General features: G+C 47.4%; 2 protein-coding genes across 3 annotated transcripts; one reads left to right on the forward strand and one right to left on the reverse strand.

The window, feature by feature from the left end:
* Positions 1-50: 50 nt before the first annotated feature.
* On the reverse strand, positions 51-4940 carry agpat9l (1-acylglycerol-3-phosphate O-acyltransferase 9, like). The gene is made up of 14 exons (XM_062562272.1): positions 4820-4940; positions 4290-4508; positions 4128-4194; positions 3118-3266; positions 2882-3027; positions 2170-2244; positions 1969-2058; positions 1794-1887; positions 1589-1704; positions 1282-1337; positions 1094-1179; positions 852-980; positions 671-750; positions 51-435 (listed from the first exon to the last, which is right to left on the reverse strand). The coding sequence occupies exons 2-14, from the start codon at positions 4431-4433 to the stop codon at positions 333-335; spliced, it is 1335 nt and encodes a 444-aa protein (XP_062418256.1). The 5' UTR covers positions 4434-4508; positions 4820-4940; the 3' UTR covers positions 51-332.
* Positions 4941-6686: 1746 nt separating this feature from the next.
* On the forward strand, positions 6687-23187 carry adamts12 (ADAM metallopeptidase with thrombospondin type 1 motif, 12). Of its 2 annotated transcripts, XM_037483366.2 has the most exons (24): positions 6687-7073; positions 7225-7583; positions 12592-12769; positions 12864-13072; positions 13193-13276; positions 13882-14006; positions 14146-14295; positions 14537-14680; positions 15050-15194; positions 15284-15376; positions 15498-15643; positions 15736-15905; positions 16180-16313; positions 16453-16573; positions 17304-17548; positions 17709-17850; positions 17963-18089; positions 18652-18862; positions 18991-20043; positions 20701-20853; positions 21006-21182; positions 21610-21756; positions 21888-22041; positions 22210-23187. In XM_037483366.2, the coding sequence occupies exons 1-24, from the start codon at positions 6974-6976 to the stop codon at positions 22323-22325; spliced, it is 4683 nt and encodes a 1560-aa protein (XP_037339263.2). In that variant the 5' UTR covers positions 6687-6973; the 3' UTR covers positions 22326-23187. The 2 variants fall into 2 exon arrangements, with proteins under 2 accessions (XP_037339263.2, XP_037339264.2); XM_037483367.2 differs by lacking the exon at positions 15284-15376.
* The last annotated feature ends 413 nt before the right edge of the window (positions 23188-23600 follow it).

Here is a 23600-nt window from a genome sequence, read left to right on the forward strand (position 1 = left end):
AATCACACAACAGGTACGAGAAGTTGTAAACAAAAAAGTACCTTGAAAAAAAAAAAAAAAAAAATGCACATCCCATGAGTGAAGTGGACCGTCACAGCTTTTCCAGAGCAGCTCGTCCATCACAGGCTTCCGTCGTCACATCAGCTCCGGCTCCTCCTAGTGACGTCCCATATTGCACTTCGGTGTTTTTTTCTGTGACTGGCTGCCCCTGCCCCCTTCGTCTGGCTGCGCCTGAGGTTTCACAGTGTGTTCTAAAGTCCACGTGGTGGCATCAGGCCCAGCTGACAAGAACACAACCCGAGGAGGAGCGACATGGGGGTTTTGTGACGGTCTCAGTCACTGGAGCTGTCGTCTCCCACCACCATGCTGCTGTACTGCTTCTGCTGCTCCTCTTTGAACGACTCCTTCACCTTCCCTCTCTTCAGGCCTCCATCCCTGCGAGGGCAACAGCAAAGTCTCGTTCCAGTAGTCATGAGCCAGAACAGTTCCATAATCCACACATAAAACTGCTCATAGCAATGTCTGTGGATTATCAATTCACCTCCAAAACTACACAACAAAACTACTAAGCTGGGTATAGAGCATTAAGGTAAGAGGACACATTTGTGCTTTGGATGAACTGCCCCTTTAAGCCAAGACCTGGACATCTAGAAATAGAAAAGTGTCCTACCACTGTAGATCCACCAGCCCCCCCTGGTGAGCAATGACGGACTTCACCCTGTTTGCAAACTGGACAGCATCTTCCCCCTCCTGCCATATTGGAATACAACAAAAACAGTGAGCTGGGTTGTGTGTGTGTGTGTGTGTGTGTGTGTGTGGGGGGGGGGATGCATCTCTTCTGTCACACACACCTGTTGGTGCATGGCCGGTAGGTACCAGACGTTGCACACCAGGGCCCAGCTGGTCATCATCCTCAGCAGGTAACTGACCATGCTATACTTGGAACTGTTCCAGAAAGCGTCTCCGAACTTTGGGTCATACTGAGATAAACAAACATTAATTTAAAGATAGATGTGCAGAGAGGAAGTGTGCTTTGAAACCCGCGAGCCAGAAGGCCAAAGAGAACATCTGGATGCCAATAAGACCAAGGTACCTTAATGGCCACCGGGTATATCGTCGCGCCGATTTCAAAGCTTCCCTTTTTGAACATCATGACTGAGGTGTTGTTGACACAGGTCCCTGCAGAGGTCGAGGATTAAAGGGGACGCGGCCGGTTTGTCACCATGCTCAAGTCACAACACTTATTCAAATTCAATGAAGGCAACGGAGGCAACCGCTTACCCTCTGGAAATATTAAGATGGGGAGCTTCGTCTTGTCGTTGACATGATCCTTCAACCTGCAAACGACACATAGGAGGGTCATGGATACCGCTCCCATGGCAACATCAAGCATCTGCGAGGAGCGTCTGAGTGAGACTGCAAGTCACGGCTTAGTCATCGGCTTTCCAAAACAAATCCGTTCGTGTGTAGATAATCTCATTCTGTTCTCACATGCAAATCTGTGTCGGTGCCAGAGCAGCAATGAGGAAAGAGAAAGAGGTGCTACGACAAGCCTGAGAGGGGGGGGGGGGGGGAGAGACACACAGACCTTTTTGTCACTAGGTGGCGATCTTTCATCTCTGCTCTCTCGAACCAGACGTGAGGACACGACCTCACCATGGCCCTCTGGAGGACACCCATCAAACCGCCGTGCACCTGCCCCACCTGACGATAACATTTTTCATAATGACCTCATTGAACCAAGGACCAATGACGAAATGTTCTACGATTAAAGGAAAAAGGAGTTCTTGAACCATCGCGTAGCAGCCGTCGTTGCAGAGGATCACTATGTCGATGGGGCTGGTGTGATTGGCGACACAGATGCCTCCCTTCTGGGGTTTGTTCTCTCTGTGGAGGGGGGGGTGGAGGCAGGCAGGCATCAGACGGCGTACGCGGTGCGACTGTTTGGCGGCGAGGAGGCTGGCTTACCGGTTATGGTAGCGGATGGTGGCAGAGAGTCCTCGAGCGCAGATCCTGTAGCACATCACGTGGACCCATTCGCTGAGCCAGAACTTCATCCTACACACACACACACACACGCACACGCACACGCATGAGGAGGCAGCAATCTTCAGAAGAAGAAACATATGGACAATTGCTTATTTTGCTTTGGTTAGAGAGTGTGGTCACCTCCAGTTTGGGAGAAATCCAACTGCAGATGTTCCAATGACCAACCAGGTGAGACCAATGCAGGCCAGAGTTATCCTGGAAAAAGTGGACCACATGTATTTATCAATTTTGCATCAAATGGAAATAAAATAAAAGAGTCTGCCAGGCTAATATTACCTAGTTTTAGACCAATGCGTTATTGTGCACCTATTCAGCAGTATATTCTAAAGACATGTATATTTTAATCAGAATTCAGTCAAATTGCTGTCTTCCAGTACAAACAACTGGATGTATGATTCCCTGAGCTACTATCAACAGATTTCCAATCAATCCATAGATTTTTTTAGACAACAGAGGTGTCTCATATTGTGGACAGGCTCACTTTTTAGCAGCCAAATCTAAAATTCATGGGATGTGATTCAACTGCCGCTTGTACCTGTACACAGTACTAATATTCATTTTTAATTCCCCAACTGTAGGGAAAAAATGATCAAACACCCAAATCATGATCTGAGCAATGACTGGTTTGAGTTTTGAAGAAGAAGAAAAAGAAGAAAAAAAAGGACTTTTACATCGTTATGATTGTATCCACTACCAGGATTTGCATCTTTCAATGTGCCTCAACATCATGTCTACCAGAAGATAAGGCTGAAAACCTCCACCCGCCGTGCTTTGATTCAAACAGCGAGGCTGCTTTCTGGCCAGAGGCCGCCTCTGTTGGGCCTCTGTGTACCTGAGCGGCGCGAGGATGAAGTATCGGATGACGATGCCCAGGCTGTAGACCAGAGTCAGCCGCACGCTGATGAACTGGAAGTCGTTGTTGGTGCGAGTCAGCAGGTTCCACAGCACCAGCTCCTCCGAGCTGAACCGCTGCGTCACCTGGATTTAGAATAAAATGAAACGTCCGACTGCTTAAAGAATAGCGTAAGAGGGGCACTATTTACCGTTGACACACAGCAAAAAGTGTACCTCATCCTCTACGATGCTCTCAACTCCTCTACGGGTGAAGTAGAAGGAGTCGCTGAGGGTGAAGTCCCCGCCCACTGGGGGTTTGGGGCGGCTGCGCCTCAGTTCCTCCAACTCTTCCTCCATGGAGCCATCTTCCCTCTGGATGAGACCTGACACACACAGACAAACAAAGAACAAGCCTTGAAGATATGTTTAAAGACTGTGTCGATGTTCTGAGAAGAAAAGGGATTGAAGTTGACGACTTTCTGTACGTGTTCAAGAATTCTGTCAAAACACAAAGCTAAAATAAACGATGGCTGTAAAGCAAAGCATGACATCGCGCCCCAGCCCCTCCTCTTCACATGAATCAGTACAAGACGTATCACTTGGCACGATAAGGCGGACCCAGATTGCTGATGAGATAGCGCCGTAAACTGAGCCCAGAACAGTTAACACCGTATTATCTGATAACCCAGCAGGCAAAGTCCAACTCGGCATTCAATAATCAGCCTTCTCCCTGTTAAGGAAGCGCTTCCACTCGCTCTCGTTGTCGTGTGCATTTAGGAAAAAGGTAACAGGGGCTTCCTGTGGACTTAGAGTATGCTCTGTCAGGGGGGGGGGGGGGGGGTACCCAACAAATAACTGTGGTAATAATAATAATAATAATAATAATGATATCTACTTCATACATATTTGTTTATTCATTTATTGTATTGTGTGGTATATATATATATATATATAGTTCCTGGACACAGCTTTTATCCCATTTAAAGCTATATTTCATGTCATGAAAGGTGCCATTTAAATTACGGTTATCATAACTATAAACAAATAACATAACTGTATTTGCAGAGTTATCAATACTCAGGAAATAAATCTGTGGGCAGAAACAAATAACTATTTTTAAATCTCTGGACTACAATTGCAACACGCTTCCGGACTTGATGACACGCCGTCACCCTCCATTTCACAATAAAAGACAGCACAAGTAGCCTCAACCACATGCAGCTCTTAGCCAGACTTCTACTCACCATTCGACCCGGAGGCTTTGAGTGTCAGCTCCTGTGCGTGTACTTTCTGTATCTTCAGAGTGGCCCACTGTGGACGACGGACAACACAAAAGAAGGCACACGTCTGATGTGGAAGCATTTCACCCCTGTGAGGGGGGACACAAACAACGCGCCCAGAAGTACCTCTAAGGTTTTCACTAGGATGGTCATGTAGGTCTCGGAGATGCCCAGAGAGAAGCCAAACATGGCCGGGACCATGATGAGGCCCACGATGAGGTAGAGCCAAATCTCCAGGGCCCAGAAGGCCAGCGACCAGAAGTCCTCCATCTCCAGCTGGCGTGTTCCCTGCAGAGGCCTCAGGGGGGGGGGGGGGTCAGCAGGGGGCTCAGGAGCACAGCAGCTCTGCATGAGGAGGAGGAGGAGGAAGAGGCTTTAGTCCATTTCAAATTTGGATTTGCACAAACGTCACTTAAATACTACGAACAGCAACACGTGGAAGTCGACCCCCACCACAGCGAGGAGCTGAGCGGACTACTTAAAAACGCTGACACCCCAGGAGTCCACCGGTCATGGTACACAAAAACACACTAGCGACGCTACACCGTGTCACGCGCGTTCCCGCCGGCAAAAACAAATAGTAATCGACCCGTGGCAGCGCTGCTCCATGACACAAGATGATATGATTTAGTTTTAGCCACACGAGCTCAACGTACCTGTCGGACTCAAGTCCATGTCCTTCCTCCGCGAGGAGTACAACTGAGGACTTCGACTTAAACACGCCCTCCCAAGACTGGATCAAAGTTCATGGAACAGCGTCCCCCGCGGACACAGCGGGGAGTGCGCGGACGTGATTGAGCCCTTCGGGTTGGGGGAAAAACTTATTTAGACTTATAAAATATTCAATATGTGAGCCAGTTGGTTCATTCCCGACCGTGGCATTTTTTAATGAAACCAAAATATCTGCATATGCAGATATACAAGTACATATTAGGGATATAGGGATCTTTGTTTTCTCTTGTCCTATCAGCAGCGAACCATTACTCGGCTGCTATATATGCAGAGTAATGAAATGCAATGAAACGTCACAAATATCATGGTACAATATGGTGAAACTCTGAGGTCACGATCTCTATCTGTCCCCCCCCCCCCCCCCTCTCTCTCTCTCTCTCTTTCTCTCTCTCTCCCACCCAAGACTGACAAAACGTCCTGATCATGTTCCAGGTTCACACATTTCACAGTCTGTTGCACATCACTGTAACAGTGAACTTCAGGGAGGCCAGTCAGGGAACTGATAAGACGGTGAACCCTTGAATATTTGGCAACTATCCATTTATTTTGCAAAAAAAACTGTCCCATTATCAGAGTATGATGATGCACTTTGTATCTTAGTTAAATGAATATGTTTCATATTAAATAGCATTGTGTCTTCACCAAATGTGAAGGCACAATGCTTAATTACAGGTAGACATTCCAGATGTAGTAAAACACCAGCCAACAGCACACTGTTTGCCCTTTATTGTCAGAGTGTGTTAGCACTATAAGGCAGAGATTGATGGTTCTAAAATAGCTGTGATCTTGTCTTTCAACAACTAAAAACTAAAAATCTCCAATGCCATTGAGTTCGATGAGTTCACTGATCACTCACTGTGTCTCTTGTTGAGAAGGACACTAAAGAGGGAAGGTGTGATGTCCCAGCAGCCTTCTGTTCCACAGGTGTCAAACTGAACCACTGCAGTATTTACAGAACAGGCCTTTCCCCCCCCTCCTCCGAGCCACATGTGACTTGGCTCACTGGGTCTTTTGATGTTCTCTGGTAATAATGAATAATGCCCTGCAGAGCACTGTTTTCCCACAGTGCACCCACAGTGCCCCTGTGTCCAGGCTCCAGTTCAGCATGCATCACATTGCTGCAGACTGAAATCAAACTCAAACACTTGCAAAAAAGGCATAAAAAAACCTATGGAAATTATTATCCAACATGTCATGTGATGTAGTTGACGCTTTTATCCAAAGCGACTTTCATTGCATTACAACCCATGCGTTACATTTTGCCTTTGCATGGAGACATGACATATTATTTTCCCTTCGCCTCAAATAAAAATAAAGAAGGCATGGATTTGCACAAATTTGGTCTGTTGTTTGAATTAGCTTAGAATAGCTTGTACATTGAATGTAAATATATTTTCCCACGTATGCAAAAAAGAACCCTAAAGCTAATTATTTAATTTGGGGTTTTGCTCATTTCACCAGACCTTTGCAGAAGCACCTGTAGGACATCAATTGTACAGGCCTCATTACCCAATATGCATTTTTACAGCAGATTAGTTTAGAGGTATCTCATCTTATGATGGCTGAACAGCTGCCACGAGGAGGTAGGGAATAAGACCATATAAATACTGGATCAACTCGAATTGGTGGACTATATATATATAATATTGTAATTGTACGGTATTGTTATTATTATTATAACTATCGAGTCGTTTCCTTAATAAACAGTTCCACGTGACTTTCTCAAGCACTTTTTTTTCAAAGGGGCACTTAATTGTCTCGCGCTGATGACGCGCCACGGGCGAAGTTTTTGGTGCAAGTCGGGACACAAGTCGACGACACCCGCTCCTCCCGAAAAGAAATAAAGTCTAACGCTGCAGCCCAGAAATCCCTCCTCCTCCCTCCCTTTCTCCCCTCCACAGAGTTTCCCTCCCTCTGCTCAACCACGCTCACTCGTGCTCCCAGTGCCTCGTCGGAGCGCGTTCATGTCATGTCATGACACGGTGCAGCGCACGATCGGAGTGGTCGCATCTAACGCCACCGGGAACCCGGATGCACGTGCCTCCTTCTGCAGCGGTTTGAGACCGGTTCCGTGAAATATGCAATGTTCGCGCGAGCGCCCGGTCTTCTTTCTGCTGCAGTTTGTTTTCACGTGGGCATCCGGCCACGGAGGAGTCTTCCCCCTCTTTACGGAACAAGGTCAGTGTGGTGCGCCTCTAACGGGGAGCTGCGTGGTCCACGCATGCGTGAATTAAATGTCTTTAAGTGCATGGTAATTCATGCATCCGCTAAAGGTGCACGAGCCTGTGCAAAACCTTCTAGGACCCTTCTGTTGGGTTTCACTCTGCAGGTCGGCTGTCCCAGTCAGAAGTGTCCATCGTCCACCCGGTGAAAACCACCGCTGATGGCGAGTTCTTCTCCCATTCCGTGGCTCACCACTTTGAAGGGGGGCGAACCAGGCGTGACCTTCGACCTCTCGATTCAGATGGACGGGTCTACTACAAGGTTAACCACGGGGGTTACTCGTTGATGTTCAACCTGACCGCCAACGTTGGGCTGCTTTCAAGCAACTATGTTCTGGAGAGGAGGAACGGCGGCGCCGGCGGAACCGAGCGTCGGCGGTCCGCAGGGAGCACCTGTCACCTCCTCGGCACGGTGGAGGCCCCTGGCGTGCGAGGGACCGCCGCCATCAGCACCTGCGAAGGTCTGGTAAGGAATTCGCATCGTCTCCTGTGCATTGCATGGATCATTTAGGACCCTTGTGTCCTAAAAGAGGATGCGGTGCGCGAGGCAGTCACCGGCTGCTACCGCCGCTCGGCCAACTTCAGAGACCCCGTCTGTCTTTGTCTCTCAGGGGTTTTCCCTCTTCCCTCACTGCTTGTTATCTGCAGAGGCTCTCTCTGCAGCCCCCCCCTCCCCTCCCTTGTACGTGTGGCATTACATTGCATTAAATGTCTTTAAGCTGACGCTTTTATCCAAAGCGACTTACAATGAGTGCGATTTCATCAAATAAGCTGATTTACAAATATAGATAAGAGCCTTTATAAGTACAATTTAAGTTAGTCTTATTAAGACATCTTGTTAGTGTTTTTAGTCAAGGTATAGTCTGAAGAGGTGTGTCTTTAGTTTGCGGCGGAAGATGTGAAGGCTCTCTGTGGTCCTGATTTCATCAGAGAGCTGATTCCACCATTTAGGAGCCACCATTACTTTGTTCTACACTCAGACTGGGCTTCGGTCACTTTCTTTTTCCAAAGTCTGGAACAGTAAAGTCTGACAGATGGAGAAAGAGGAAATAGAGCCATACCATGAGTTTATATTCAGAGAAACCTTTTATCTGTAAATGCAGCTGAAATGTTCCTAATAAAAACAGTCTGCAAAGAGCAGAAAGACAAATGAGCAGCTCAACATGTGAGGAGTTGTTATCTCGAGAAGCGCCACATGAACATTTATGCAGAAATGCAGACCAATTACCAGTTACCAATTGCAGAGAATCTTTTGCAGTTTTGAACCTGTATTTTTACCAAAATAAGAGCTTTTTGACATAATTACTCATCCATTTAAAAAATTCAGACAAGGGGGAACTCTGCAATATATCCATGTTTTAGTCCTCAAGGCTTCGGGTTTTGTGTTTCAATGTGTCACACTAGGAATGCCTCTCCTTGCAGGGTCTTGCCTCCCGCTGCTGTTATGTTTGTGTGGGTTGCGCTGCACTCCTCCTGCCAAAGCTTAAAAGTGCATTCATTTCAAAACGTGTCCCTCTGAATTCCAATTATCTACAAGCTAGCGCACCCAGAGGATGAATCTTCTTATTTATCCCGAAAAGTCCAGTGTGTCCCTTTTCGTCCGACCTACCAGGGGAACCGCAAAGTTTTTCAGTTCTGGAAGATGTGTTTACAACAGCTAAAACCTCAAAGAGAGACCACTAAACGGCACAGCTCAGCCAGAGAGGTGTGGGAGGGAAAGCCCTCCCAGCTGCAGCGGAGGCTGTTCCCTCCCCAGAGACAGATAGAGATGGACCTCTTTGAAAGCAGAGGCGAGTTAATAAAGGCTCAAAAAATAACAGAAAGCAGTGAACAAAACATGACAAAGTCGTTTACCACACATTCTTTAATTAGGGAGTTCATGATTGGGGAAACCGGTGTTATTATTTGCATAACCAACTAATGTGCTCCTTAGTTTCTCTTTTGATCGTTATCAGCGCGACATGTTACTCATCTACATTGGGGCCGACAGTCCAAAACCTCCTCTGAGAAGCTGGAACCTGCATTGCTTATAATGAAAACAACCCCAGTGGCAGGATGAAGACTGAAGATGAAGGCCATAAAAAGCCACATGGTGGTCAGTTCCCACCACTTCATTAGCGCCGGTAAAACTTCCACTTCTGGTTGGGAAAATGAGGTCAGACTTGCTTGAACAAAGAGCTGCGCTGCAGTAAGGAATATTCCCTTTGCAGATTACTATGACATTTTAGCCCTTTGCTCTTCGCTCTCCTTGTGAAACAGTGAGGACAGCAGTAGTTGGAAGGGTGTTGCTGTCCCTTTTTTCCTCCCCTGTTTCCCTGGGGTAGACCTTTCGCATCAAGCCAAGCCAAAGCTCTCCCAGGGGAGTCTCTGGTAATCCCCTAGGCACAGCACAGAAAGATCACAAAGAAAGATCATGCAAGTTCAGACCCATTATGTCTGCATTTTTCCTCGCACTGTGTAAGAAAAAAAAAATGCATTCTGACCTCAAATCATTAGACAAGCAAGAACCGGTTATGTAAGAATATTCGTTTGCGTTGATCACTTTGGAATGACGAGGACCGTCCGCCCCCACCTCCCCTTGCAGCGGAACAACAGGGACTTTTATTCCAGATTCAATTGGCACGCACCACAAAACCCCACAGAAGCAGGAAACCGAGGTAAAGCAGTTCCACATGGCCCATGCATATAGAACACAGACCCGTGTCATGCTTACCTCCCCTGGTTCTGGCACCTCGCACCCAAACACACGCTTCCTCTAGGTCAGAGGAAGTGGAGGGGGAGGGGGGGGGGGGGGCAGCAGAGGGAGGAGAGGTGACCAACGTAAATCCAAGTGCCACGAAAAAGATGCAGAATATCAATCCCCTATTTTTGCTCAAACGCAAGTCTTAGTAGGTATCCTTTGAGCACAGACGTCACAAAGGATGTGTCCTCCGTGATTTAGGGAGCACAACTGACACCCTAATCACACTGTGCGAGAGAGCCACGCTGCCTTTGGTATGCAGATCATACAGCTCAAGCAGAGCAGCGGAGTGTTTGGACGGGCCTCTCCGTAGCATTCCTTCTTGGTCGACCTGAACCCTACAACCTGCTTCTCTCTGCCTGGACTCACTTGGAAGTTCAACACATAGGATGCAGCTTGATGACATAAAACTGCCCTTCTATCACAAATTGTATCGCCTGTTAAATCATGACGACCCTGGCAAAGAAAACCGTGCAGATGAGACACTGAGCCACGGTGAAATCCAGATTTCTGCACAGGGCCGGTGGGAAGCTTTCCCAGCAGACACATCGCTCTCCATGCTTTGAGTATGAGTCAACGTCAACTCAGAGACCCCTGGCTGAAGGCCAAGAGTCAGTAGAAATCATTGCTTCATTTAATCAGAGGTTGGACCTCTATATATATATATATATATATATATATATATATATATATATATATATATATATATATATATATATATATATATATTGAATTAAGAGGACTTTGGGGAGTTTTGGATGAAATATCCGACCTCAAGACCTGAAGGTCTCTGCCTGATCTCGTCATCAGCATGGACATGCTCTGAAATCATAAAGTCTCTGTCTTCTATTAATACTGTCAGGTCTTGGTCAAGACTTTGTTTAAACCCCTCAAAGGTCTTGCTCTGGTCTTAATACGGTGTGGTCTCTGGTCTAGGCTATATTCACTACACCACCGATAACAGCTTGGTGATATCCAGGTTCTGCTCCAGTTTGTGGACACATTCTTTTTACGAGGTTTGGTTTAACGCCCAATCCCATGTGCACCTTTACGCACTCAGACCGATTGTTCTGTGAGGGTTTAGATCTGTCCCCTTGTCAAATGGTTGAGTGTTTGAGGCATTTTAGCCCTTATGAATCCCAAGGAGATGACCCACAAACTATAGCAATGTGGAAAGCATGGTCATAACATAATAAAATGTATAGATTTAAAACATTAGGGATTAACGATGGAGAAAAAAAAGACCTGAAATTAGACAATAGTTCTTAAAGAAATTTAGTCATTGAAGCAATTTTGACAAAAAAACGTAAAACATTTTTCAAAATCAGACTGAAAGACTCAGAGATTAAAGAGTATTAAATGAATATCCTCAATTGTAAGTCACATTATTTAAGGTTGTCCTGGTGAAGTAAAGTACTGTCCCTCTTATATTTCTACAATTTAAAGTCCTCATAGACTGTCGCACTCAACATCTTACCAGGTGATGTGAGTAAGTCCCCGAGGGTTCAGGGTTTAGGGGGCAGATTGGAATTGGGCTTTTTCCAAAGAACTCTGAACTCCCTGACTAGAGAAACATTATACCGAGCCAGAGCTCTGCAGCCCTGAGTGAATGCAGCCGAAACACAAGAAACGTGTGGGGATGACCCAGAAAGCCGAACAAGTGAGTTCCAGCAGTAAACAGCGGGGCGACCCCAGGGAAACTCAACCGTGGGACCGGATTCTTCCCCTTTGACTCCACAAACCAGAGAAGAGATCCAACAACCAGGTGCCATCAACTTAAGCTACTCCTGTTCTTAAAACACTTGGTTGTGCTTTAAAAAAAGATTCCAGATACATATGTTTATGCACGTGAAAATATTCCAAATGCTTATTCCATCTGTTTGGCTGTCAAAATGAGAATGCATCTCTCTCTCTCTCTCTCTCTCTCTCTCTCTTTCTGTCATTTCATCTTTTGCCAATTTGTTTAAGGGGAGAGGGAGGGGTTCCTACGGGAACAGTTGGGGCTTGTTTGGTCTTACACAAACACTCACACACACACACACACAAACACTCACACACACACACACACACACACACACACACACACACACACACACAATTAGTTAAATGATGAGAACTTACAAACAATGAGCTTGGCTTATTGAGACCAGGAGTTTTTTTTTGTGTGTTCGTGTGCATCCGTGTGTTTTTGTGTTTGTGTGTGTGTGTGTGCGCCTGTATGTGAGGACGCCCCACACAAGTACTTGTCCATGTGTGCGTTCTGCCGGTTGGCGAGTGAACAGTGTGCACCAGTAAGAACACGCGCAGAATACTTAGGAAAGCCTCTTTGTGTTGCTGCTGCAGAACACGTAGACAGAGAATGTGCCTCAGGGAAGGAAAAAGCAGGTATTCAGATATGTTGAGGTGGATCATGTTGATATCAGGGATTCGGGAATGACCTTTTTTCAGTATAGTCCTTCTTCTCACCCTTTGTAGTATGGGACATATTCAATTTTAGAACATGCTTTAACACAACATAAGGCTGCTTAAAGCTGCATTTGGTCTGATTCTGGGATTAAATGATTAAAAGATTTTGAATTGTTAACAAAACAATCTTTAGCTTTGACTGAGTAGACCTCATGTCCATAATAAAAACCAAGGAAACATAATTGCCCTTTCTGATTATTCAGTGCACAGGACGAGATCGATCCAACCAATTGTAATTTTAATGCATGTTCGTTTCTTTTTTCTCTAGAGAGGCTTCTTCTCGCTGCCAGAGGGACGCTTCTTCATCGAACCTGTCCAGAGATCCCTTGATGATCCCGCGGGGACTCCAGAGCCCCATATTGTCTATTCAAGTGTTCCAACGGGACGTCAGAGAAACAAACGCAGCGCTGAGCCCGAAGAGACGCACAGCTCCTGTGGAGTTCAAGGTGTGTGTCTGAATGTGTGTGGTACAGCAGGTGGAGCAGCCTCCGCCGGTGTGAGACGACAATCATGGCAAGCGATGTCTCACGTTGTCTCTAGATGCTTCAGGCGATGCTGTCCAGGTGGAGAAGGAAAGGGAGGAGTGGGAGAGGGAGCAGCAGAGGGGGGGGGACCGGGCTCAGCCCCGCAGGTGGCGCTCGGTCAGCAGAGAGCGCTGGGTGGAGACCATGGTGGTGGCCGACGCCAAGCTCATAGAATACCACGGCAGCGATAACGTGGAGTCCTACATCTTTACCATCATGAACATGGTGAGGAGCTAGGATAACATTTCAATTCATTAGAGAGACGTGGCACAACAATGATGTTCAGCTGTTTATATCCCCTGCCGTTGTTCTTTAATACTTGGTCCATGATTTCGGTGCCGACAGGTGGCCGGGATCTTTCATGACGCCAGTATCGGGAACGCCATCCACGTCATGCTGGTTCGCCTCATTCTACTGCAGGGAGAAGAGGTGACCCTTTGCCCAAGAAGTTGGAGTCCGGATTTGTTTCTTTGACCATGTTAAGGATCCAGCAGCAAAAGCACACCCACCTCCATGAAGCAGTCCCATGGGGGAGGGGGGGGGGAGGTGAAGCAGGAGAATCCTTTTATTTGTGGTTTAGTTTGCATGAGTTCTGATGAGGCAAACATTGACTAAATTCTATATTTCCAGGATAGGATTCCAGGATGTAGGGATCATTTATATCTGATACTATTAGACATGTAAAGCTTTGCAGTGGACAGAGACAACATGGTGCCTGATGCAGGGAACACACACACACACACATACAGGGAGAGAGAGGAAGGCAAGGCCAGGCAGTGACACATTGCCTTCTATATTCTCCTTGAAAGACTGAAAACAAACTAACCGATCACTGACAGCATTGGGCTATCTCAACACAACACTGTTGTGAATCACTGAGAGCAATTTGGCGATCTCAACACATCATTTTTGTGTCCTTTGTGGGAATCGAACCCGGGTCTTCAAATGATATATTATTATAAATGAACGAATAAAAATCTAAATAATGCCTAAGATGTGAAGAATGACATTTTAAATTCTGCTGTCTGTTGCAGAAAGGGTTAAAGATCGTTCACCATGCGGACACCACGTTGACCAGCTTCTGTGCTTGGCAGAAGAACCTAAATCCCCAGAGTGACACGCACCCGGCTCACCATGACGTCGCTGTGTTGGTCACGAGGCAAGTGACACGTGGCACGTGGCACGTGGTCTTGGGTCAGCTTCATCTGTCGATGAATGAGACGTTATATCCTGGTGCTCGGTAGCCGTCTCGTGGTGGAAATGGTCAACCGGTAGAGAGCATGTTCTTTCCTCCACAGGAAAGACATCTGTGCTGGGATGAACCAGCCCTGTGAGACCCTTGGTCTGTCCCATCTGTCTGGTATGTGTCAACCGCACCGCAGCTGCAACATCAACGAGGACTCGGGACTGCCGGTAGCCTTCACCATCGCCCATGAAATGGGCCACAGGTGTGTCCGTATGTGGACTAGTAGTAAAACACCCTAAAGAAAAATTATAAAACTTGAGCCATGTGACAAAGAAAGCGTCTCCCTCCCGTAAATAGTTACAATGGAGGAATGAAACACTTGTTTTAGTAAATCTCCCAGCATTAGTGTCTGATAAGCAAATATGAAACGACTGAGGGTCCTCTAACACGAGTCCCTTCAAGTGTGTAAAGTAATGGTCGTGTTGCTTGATATTGGTGCGCAGCTTGGGAATCCATCACGACGGTCATGGGAATGACTGCGAACCGCAGGGGAGGCACCCGTTCATCATGTCCAGACAGCTGATGTACGACAGCTCGCCGCTCACCTGGTCCTCCTGCTCCAAAGAATACATCACGCGTTTCCTTGAGTAAGGCTTCGTTTCGCACTTCTACTCTGAAGCCACCAGTTGTTAAAGATTCCGACAGCATTCACTCGGGTTTCAATCAAAGGTCGGAATTCCCTCTGTTCCACCAAACTGTAAAAATCAGCACGTTCTGCTATTGGAACAAGTCATTTGGCAGAGTGACCTTATTAAATGTAATACTGGGCAAGGAGACTGCTGTAAGGCATGAAAGCAAATGATAAGAATATTCCCTGACATGGCATGTCACTATATAATCATTTAAAAACATTTTGCCGTTGAAAGTACCTCAAAACTTGTGCCCCTGTATCTCCTCTTAATCTGTCTTTCTAAATGTCACTCATTCAATATCACACCTTCATTTCTCTGTGCTAGTCGCGGCTGGGGTTTCTGTCTGGATGACCGCCCCTCCAAAAGGGACCTAAACACCCCTTTGGCCCGCCTCGGCGTACGCTACACCACGGAGCACCAGTGCCAGCTCCAGTACGGCCCCAACGCCACCTTCTGCAGCGAAGTCGACGTGAGTGCCGTGCACATCGGCGCAATCCCCCAAAAGAAGCAGTCCCCTTTTCTCATTGCGCCGCGGACTATGTGTCTTTTCTCTCTCAGAACATGTGCCAGATTCTCTGGTGCTCAGTGAACGGCACCTGTCGCTCCAAACTGGACTCTCCCATAGACGGCACCCGCTGCGGACCGGAGAAGGTGGTGCCAGGGTTACTTTGTGTATTTCCTTGGCCCAGGGGATGCTTGGTTACCTCTACAGATAAGACTGCCAGTTGAATAGATCCATATTAGTGTGTGTGGTTCTCTTCTCTTGCTACAGTGGTGTATCTCGGGAGAATGCGTGATTGTGGGTAAACTCCCAGAGACGGTGAATGGGGGCTGGGGCCTGTGGAGCACCTGGTCTCACTGCTCCAGGACCTGTGGAACAGGGGTTCAGTCAGCAGAGCGGGAGTGTAACAACCCTAAGTAAGAGAGCTGACTCTAGATCAAACTCATTTCCATCACTGGCATGTTCACCACAAACTCATTCAAAAGCGCTGCCCCTGTGTGACCCGCAGACCAGAGTTCGGGGGCAAGTACTGCACGGGGGAGAGGAAGCGGTACCGGACCTGCAAAACCAAACCCTGCCAGAAGAATACGCCGACCTTCCGAGAGATGCTGTGCAGCGAGTTTGACACGGTGCCCTACCACAACGAGCTCTACCAGTGGACTCCTGTGAATAACCCGTGTGAGTGAACACAGCCTCAGACATGCGATTGTGCGGGTCACCCAGCAAGGGGCGACATTTATTCTATAAATCACCTTTGTGATGAGCTCGGCCTGCTCCACCTCAGCGGCGCCACGTGGCAGTTTAGTGCAACACGTTTGCACACACTCTGTTTCTTGTGCTTTGTGTCATTAAGCCAAAGAAACATTTTTAGGTTTTGGGCAAAAATGGCATCCATAAAGTGTAGACTGGACTCACAGGGCAGATTAATAGCCCGGTTCTCCTCGCCCTTCAGCAAACCCATGCGAGCTGCACTGTCGGCCGGTCATGGAGCTGTTTTCGGAGAGGATGCTCGACGCTGTGACGGACGGGACGCCGTGCTTCATGAACAACATGTCCAGGAACATCTGCGTCAACGGAGTGTGCAAGGTAGTGTAGCTGGGTAAGAGATGGGGGGGGGGGGGTCGGATATGAGACGAGCTGCCGCGGAGTGATCACGAGGCAGCGGCGTTGTGTGTGTGTGTGTGTGTGTGTGTCCTATGCGTCTGCTGGCGCGTTGTGTCCGCAGCCGGTGGGCTGCGACTACGGCATCGATTCCAACGCAGTGGAGGACCGCTGCGGCGTCTGCCTGGGCGACGGCAAGAGCTGCGAGACGGTTTACAAGACGTTTGACGGGGGGGAGAGGTTCGGTAAGTTCTAAGAAGTAGTCCTTGAGCAGCTGAACCCGGTTGAATCATTGAGACAAAAGAATTTGAGCCAATCCTCAAGACTCAAAACAGACAACTTGTTAGTGAGGAGAAGCGGATATTTTGAATTCTGTCATTTCAGGACAGGTCATTAAGCAATTGTGTTGATCTTTTAGTTGTCATGGCAGCCCTCTCCTCCACATGGTGTGTGTGTGCACATGTGCACGCTCTCCTGCAGACTTACAAGTCTGAGCTTACTTGGCTTGGGGAAAGTATAACTACTAAAGTATAAGTACACAAACTGCACACGGCAAAGACACATTATTAGAGAAGCCGTACAACAACATCTTTCCTCCTCTTCCTCTCATCTTTCATCTTCTCCTTCTCTCTGTCTGTGCCAGATAACCGGCCCAGATGTGCAGGACTTGAAATGCCCCCCCCACCTCCCCCCCTTGCACAAACACAGAAACACACACACCATCCCACAAACATCATTAAACTCCAGAGACCGACTCATAGTTGCTTTCGTCCTTCCCCCATCCACACACAATAAAAAACAGACAGGGCAGTGCCCCCCCACGCTGAACACGCACACTCATGCCACCCACCCTAACATTCAAGCCCCCACTCAATTAAAGATCAAACTGTCTGGTAGTCTGGATATAGGAGCAGCAGCCATGGTGGGCCATCCATTACCTCGCCGTGCCTCTGACTCCCGACTCCACTCTCCCAGGGTACGTGGACGTGGGTGTGATACCCGAGGGGGCGCGGGACATCTTGGTGAAGGAAGTGGCGGAGGCGGGCAACTTCCTGGTTCTGAGAAACGTGACATCGGAGGAGTACTTCCTCAACGGCAACTTCATCATCCAGTGGAACGGGGAGTACGAGGCCGCGGGCACCACGTTCTACTACGAGCGCAGCGGGAACATGGAGAACCTCACCGCTCCAGGACCCACCAACCGGCCCATCATGCTGCAGGTAGGCCATGTTTCCATGTGGTTGAACGCCGTGCAGGGTGATTTTTAAGACTCACTTTAAGTCACTGTTCAATACTGTGTGTATTTAAACTAAAATAAACTAAGTTAAACATTCAAGGACGGAACGATCCTCGATATAACAAATTCATGTGGCTGGCCAGTTGCTCTTTCAGGAGAAGAACCCAGGTATCACGTACGAGTACACCGTCAAGAAGACCAGGGAGACCGGAAACGAGCTTCTAGAACCCCTTTACAGGTGGAGGCACGGGGCTTGGACAGACTGCAGCACCACTTGCGGCTTAGGTCGGTGAAATGACCTCAGTCCTGATCTTTGTGGTAGTTGGAGGACTTCAAGGACATTGTTTGCACTGAATTCTCTGCTTTCTTGTCTGCTTTTCTGTCCTGGCCATTTCAGGTGGGCAACAGCAGCCCGTGCGGTGTTTCGAGGTGGACGTGGGGGTAGTGGACGAGTCTCTGTGTGACCCGGCTCGACGTCCAGAAGACCGACACCGAAAATGCAAGAATATGGATTGTCCTGCAAGGTGCTTGCTCTTAAACGCTCTTCAACAATTTTTTCTGATACTGACTTGAAAACTCATAGTGCGTATTGTGGTACAGTATCTCTTTCAATATTTCTTCAATGATTGCCGGTATAATGGCGGAGAGACACAAAAGTGTGAATGTGAGGAAAAAAAAGTTTTGAACCTGAAAATATAAAATCTACAACCAGTCAAAACTATATTCAACCCGAAAATATTTTTCGTCCACTTATTTTTATTTTGAATACAGTGTTGTATTTTTCAATGTTCAACAACAAAACTTAAACTTTCAGGTTCACATTTTTTTTTCGAATGAACAAAACTTTTGACCTGGATTTGGCTCCATAGATGTTTATATCAATCGGCCGATCAGAGGTTTTTCCTCATTTGTTTGAGTTTTGACGACATACAATTGTTTAGAACTTTGTTAGGGTTTACTAGAACATCCTGTTTTCTTCGAACAGGGTATTTCAAATTAATTCATTAACATTTGTTTTTTTACGATTTTTCGATCCCGTTAAGAATTCTGAATGGCATCCAATCCCTTCTCCCCCTCTCTGCCCAGGTGGTGGGTGGGTGGCTGGCAGCAGTGTACTGTCACCTGTGGATCACAAGGGGTTCGCCAACGCACGGTGCTCTGTGTCCGCACGGTCTCGGGGGAGGAAAGGGTGCTTCACCCGGTCGAGTGCAAGCATCTCCCTGAACCCAAACCGGTGGTGCCGTGCAATAGGGATGTACCCTGTGGAAAAGACTGGGCTGTGGGTGATTGGGAGGAGGTACATTTTCCTTATTTATTATTTACAATTTGATTTCCTACTTTTTTAACTGTAGGCTTTCTCACTTTGGCCTCACAGAGCGCCTTTTCTGAGTTAACACATCCCCCTGTCTTCTTCCTCCTTCGCAGTGCCCCACCACGTGTGGCGGCGGCGTCCGCTCACGCACGGTCACCTGTGCGTTGGCCCCCCAGAAGACCTGCGACCTCTCGTCCAAGCCTCGGTCCAGATCACTGTGCGCCCTGCAGAGCTGCCCCAACTCGAGTCTTCGTCGGCGACCTGGGCCGGCTCCCAAATACCGGTGGATCTACCCCCCAAAAAGCCATCCCACCCCGAATCCCGGAGCTCCCCGGGCTCCCACCACAAGCGTCGGGGCAACAGCTGCTGCCACGGCTGCCTCCAGCGCTCCTTTCACTGTCAGCAAGAAAACCGAAAACAAAGAAGCTTTCACCACGACCGCCATGTCCCTTTCAACCCCTACAAACCCGGAAATGGTAGGCGCGGATGATTTTGAGCTCAATGATGTTAATGAGGCTGAGAGAGTTCTTCCATCTAAAGTCAACTCAGCTGGAAACGACAGAAATGCAACTCAAGTGGAAAAGGTGGACGAGAGTGAGGAGAGAGAGGATGGAAGCACGCCGAATGTGGCCATGTATACTCTTGGGTATGATTATGTTGTTGAGGAGAGGACTACAGAGGAGCAGGGAATTATTGATCTAGACGTTACCACGTACACCTCCCTCCAAAATCCTCTTAAATCAACCGAGCCGACACCACAAATAGTCATCACGCCCATTTTGCCAACAAATCCACCTACCATGCAAACAACCAAAGCCCCCCTGCCGGTTCCCATCACCACTCCAGTGTACCGCTACGTCCCGCCGAAAGCTGGCACCCGCCCAACACAAGCTCCTCCTTCCACCAGGGCATGGACCCTGTTCACCAGTGTGGCGTCACCCCAGTCCACTGGGACGATCATTAAACTGAAGAAGCCTGCGGTGACACCCAGTAAGAACAACCCTTCCCCTTGTGCCAAAAAACCTTCTTCCAAATGCAGTCACTCGAAAGATCAAAACCGGCAACCCGAAAGTCCCATGAGCAGCTCCACCAGTGACCAGAGTAACCTGAGGGCCAGAGAGCCAATCAGCATGGATGCATTCTGGGTCGTAGGAAACTGGAGCACGGTGGGTAAAGATATTTTATGACCACGTTGTCCTGCCCCATGAAGAACCATTGCATTCGCACGTAGTCCAATAACATGACATAAACACATGCCTGTTGTCAGGGCAAACAATAACTTTGAAAGATCTTTCCTTGCCGACATGTTTCGTTATGTGATCACTATTAAATGACAGCGGAGCAGAACCAGCAACCTCCAGTTGTGAGATGAGAAGTGTTTTCAATTGATGGAAATAGCAACTTCCTGGTTGCCTGAGAATCTGCTTTTCGGAAGGTCACAGCTGCACCCTCTTGTTTGATTAACAACCAATAGCCCATCTCAAGGCTTCAAAACCAAAGTCAACTAACCAATGAATGACATCATGGTGACAACGTCCACTTCTCACACACAGTTTGTTCTTCAGTTGTTTGCAGGGATTTCATATGCTTGAATAGCTTTTTGTTACGGAGATATTGGGCGTCCGTTATTTTTTTTGGTTTTATGATGCTACCTTTAGCTCCATAAAAGCTGCACTTCAATAGGTAACATGTAAAACGGTACAGCCCTTTAAGAATGTTTGTTTGTGGTTTTCTATCTTTACATAACAGCTGTACATTATTAGTGCCTGTCACTAAATCAGCACACACATAAACCCAATAACAAATCTCTCCTTCCTCCCCAGTGTTCGACAACATGTGGGATTGGAGCGATATGGAGGACAGTGGTGTGCAGCTCCCGGAAGGACGAGGACTGTGCCGGCGTGAAGAGACCCGAGCCTGCACGTACGTGTCCCCTGCAGCCCTGTGCCATCTGGCACAGTGGCAGCTGGAGCAAGGTAAGTAACGTCACTCTTCCTCCAGCCACCGAATACACCGAATACAACCCTAATCCTGACCCATATCATCCGTTCATTTTCCATACAATGAAATGGATCCATCAGTTCAGTTCTCACCAGCTTTATTTCTGAGCTGTTTGACTCCTCCGCAGTGTCCAGATTCCTGTGGGGTGGTGGCCAAGAGGTACCGTGAAGTTCAATGCGTTGATTCCCAGAGTAAACGCCCCCTCAGACCATTTCACTGCCAGGCCGTGTCCAGCAGACCTGTCAGCACCTTGACTTGCCCCCACAAGCCCTGTATGATCTGGAGTACATCACCCTGGGGACCAGTAAGAGCATTGTCCGCGTCAAATATTAAATATATTGTGTACAGCGGGTGAAATAAGTATTGAACACGTCAGCATTTTTCTCAGTAAATATATCACCAAAGGAGCTATTGACATGAATTGTTCACTAGATGCTTGTAATACATACATACAAAGAAACCAAAACAAAGAAGTTCAGAAATAATGTGAAATGACGTTTCTTTGTATGTATGTCTTACTTGGGTTGTTACCAACATCCCATTTTCTAGTAACTACTCCCACCTAGGACATCTGTTATGCTCTGAATAAAGAGGAAGCCTCTACTACGTTGAGGATTTAGGATATTTAGAATTGACCCACATCCACAGATTGAGTTTGAGTTCCAAATGCAGGAAGAATGTCTTTCTGTTCCAATCGGACAGCTCCGTTGAACCCGTGTGTTTTTACTCAGTGCTCTGGCAGCTGTGGGGAAGGTGTCAGGGAGAAGCTGGTGTTCTGCCCCGAGCCCCTTCGCTGCAATGAGAAGCAGAGGCCCAACAGCACAGAGGCGTGCAGACTAAAGCCCTGCACTCACTGGACGGCTGAGGACTGGGAAGAGGTCAGTCACACAGGAGCCAGAGTGCATTGAGGCATCGAGGGCATTTCTAAATGTTATTCGCAATGACAATCAACTAGACGGGCACCAGCGGACTTAAGGGAACTTAAGTGTGTTTGCGTGTGAATTTGCAGTGCTCCGTGAGTTGTGGTGGGGGTCAGCAGCATCGTGATGTCAGCTGTGTGAGTGAGCCGGATTTGGCCGTGATGCCAAACAGCCTCTGTGAGAAGATTTCCAAACCAGACACACTCAGGAAGTGCAATGTTCAGGAATGCAAGACCAACACGGGTTTGTATGCAAGGCTCAATGTGTCCCGTCTGTCTGGCCTTGTACTCTCACTATAAACACAGGGATGAGGTTTCTGTGACATTGCATTTTTCTTTTGTTATTGTGAATTACCTCCTATAATCGCTCTGAATAGCTAATTGCATTTGTGACCTTTTCCTTGTCACACAGGTCCAGTTTGCAAGAAGAACACCATCTCGGCTCGCTTCTGTGACAAGCTGAAGCTGCTGGGCCGCTGCTCTCTCAGGTCGGTCCAAAGGCAGTGTTGTGTCACCTGTAGGTCATAGACGGGCTTCCACACCCATATACATTCTGCTATGGACATATCCCCCCCACAGGAATACTAACTGTAGCCTCTTGACAAACACTAAGATAATATATAAATGGAAGAGGCTGCAAGGTACCATGAAAATATGACACATATCAAACAAATAGATATTGAGTCAAATTAAAAAGTTCAATCACCGATGTGAAGTAGACATTGAGACTGTTACAACTATTAGAGCTTTAATGTTTATTGAGTTACAAAACTAATTTGAAAAGGACAATTCAACTGACTAAAGAACACGAGGTACAGTGTGCAGCTTCTCTATTCAGGAAGAAACCTTGAGACCTAAATGAAATATCTCTGTGTACTTTTTTTATTTGTGGTGCTGACGATCCACAGCTCAACACTCAACGTCCCACTTATATTTTTATATCAAAGTGAGCTGGTACAAACCAAATGTAAATAAAGTATGTTGAGACTTCTATTCAATTGTTAATAGTAATGAAAATCTGTTTTTTTACTCACCGATTTAGCTTTCTCTGATTTATTTGTCGTGTTTTTTAAGCTCAGAGCTGGCATTGTGTCATTACATTTTGTGGGTTCAGGTTTCTTTCGTTTCTTTGGCCATGATTTCCAATAGATGTAATATGTAGTGGCTGCAGGAGCTGCACAGCTTTGTGGTCAAACCCGTGGTGCTCCCCCTCTGGCGTGGGATTGACCAATGACAAAGAGGTGTTGCAGGTCATCCCTCTCGGGTCCTTTTTTAAAAGGCTGTGCTTGTATGATGTTGTACAGGCGTCATTGTACTTCACCGCTCCACTAAAAAATGTTTTGTGAATGAACTGCTTTGTAACCGAGACATGAAATAAAAGGATGTCTTATATCGTGAATGTGTTGGCATGATGTGTGTAGGTAAGTCTCAGTTATTTCCTTTCATCCATCCCAGCGTTCTTTTACATGCAGTAAATCAGCGCATTAACACAGTACTAACCCCTCTTTGCTTCGCTGCTCTATGACCTTTTATGTGAGCAAGGTCATTCTCGCCTGAGAGCGGCTCACTCTGCTGGATACGTAACGGCAGAACCGGCAGCACCGGCAGCACCGGTCTCCATTTCAGGGATCGGGTTCAGCCGGCCCGGTCCGCTTGCTTAGTCCCTCTCTTGTGCCGGATAACTTGACACGGACGGATGCCGCCCTCGCTCCATCGCTATCATTCTAGCCAGAGACCACGGGTTAGTAATGGAAGGAGTAACCCAATACTGGCACCGTGTGGAGCACGATGCCCTTAAAACCA

The sequence above is a fragment of the Pungitius pungitius genome, chromosome 5 (genome assembly GCF_949316345.1).
Source record: "Pungitius pungitius chromosome 5, fPunPun2.1, whole genome shotgun sequence".
Lineage (NCBI taxonomy): Eukaryota > Metazoa > Chordata > Actinopteri > Perciformes > Gasterosteidae > Pungitius > Pungitius pungitius.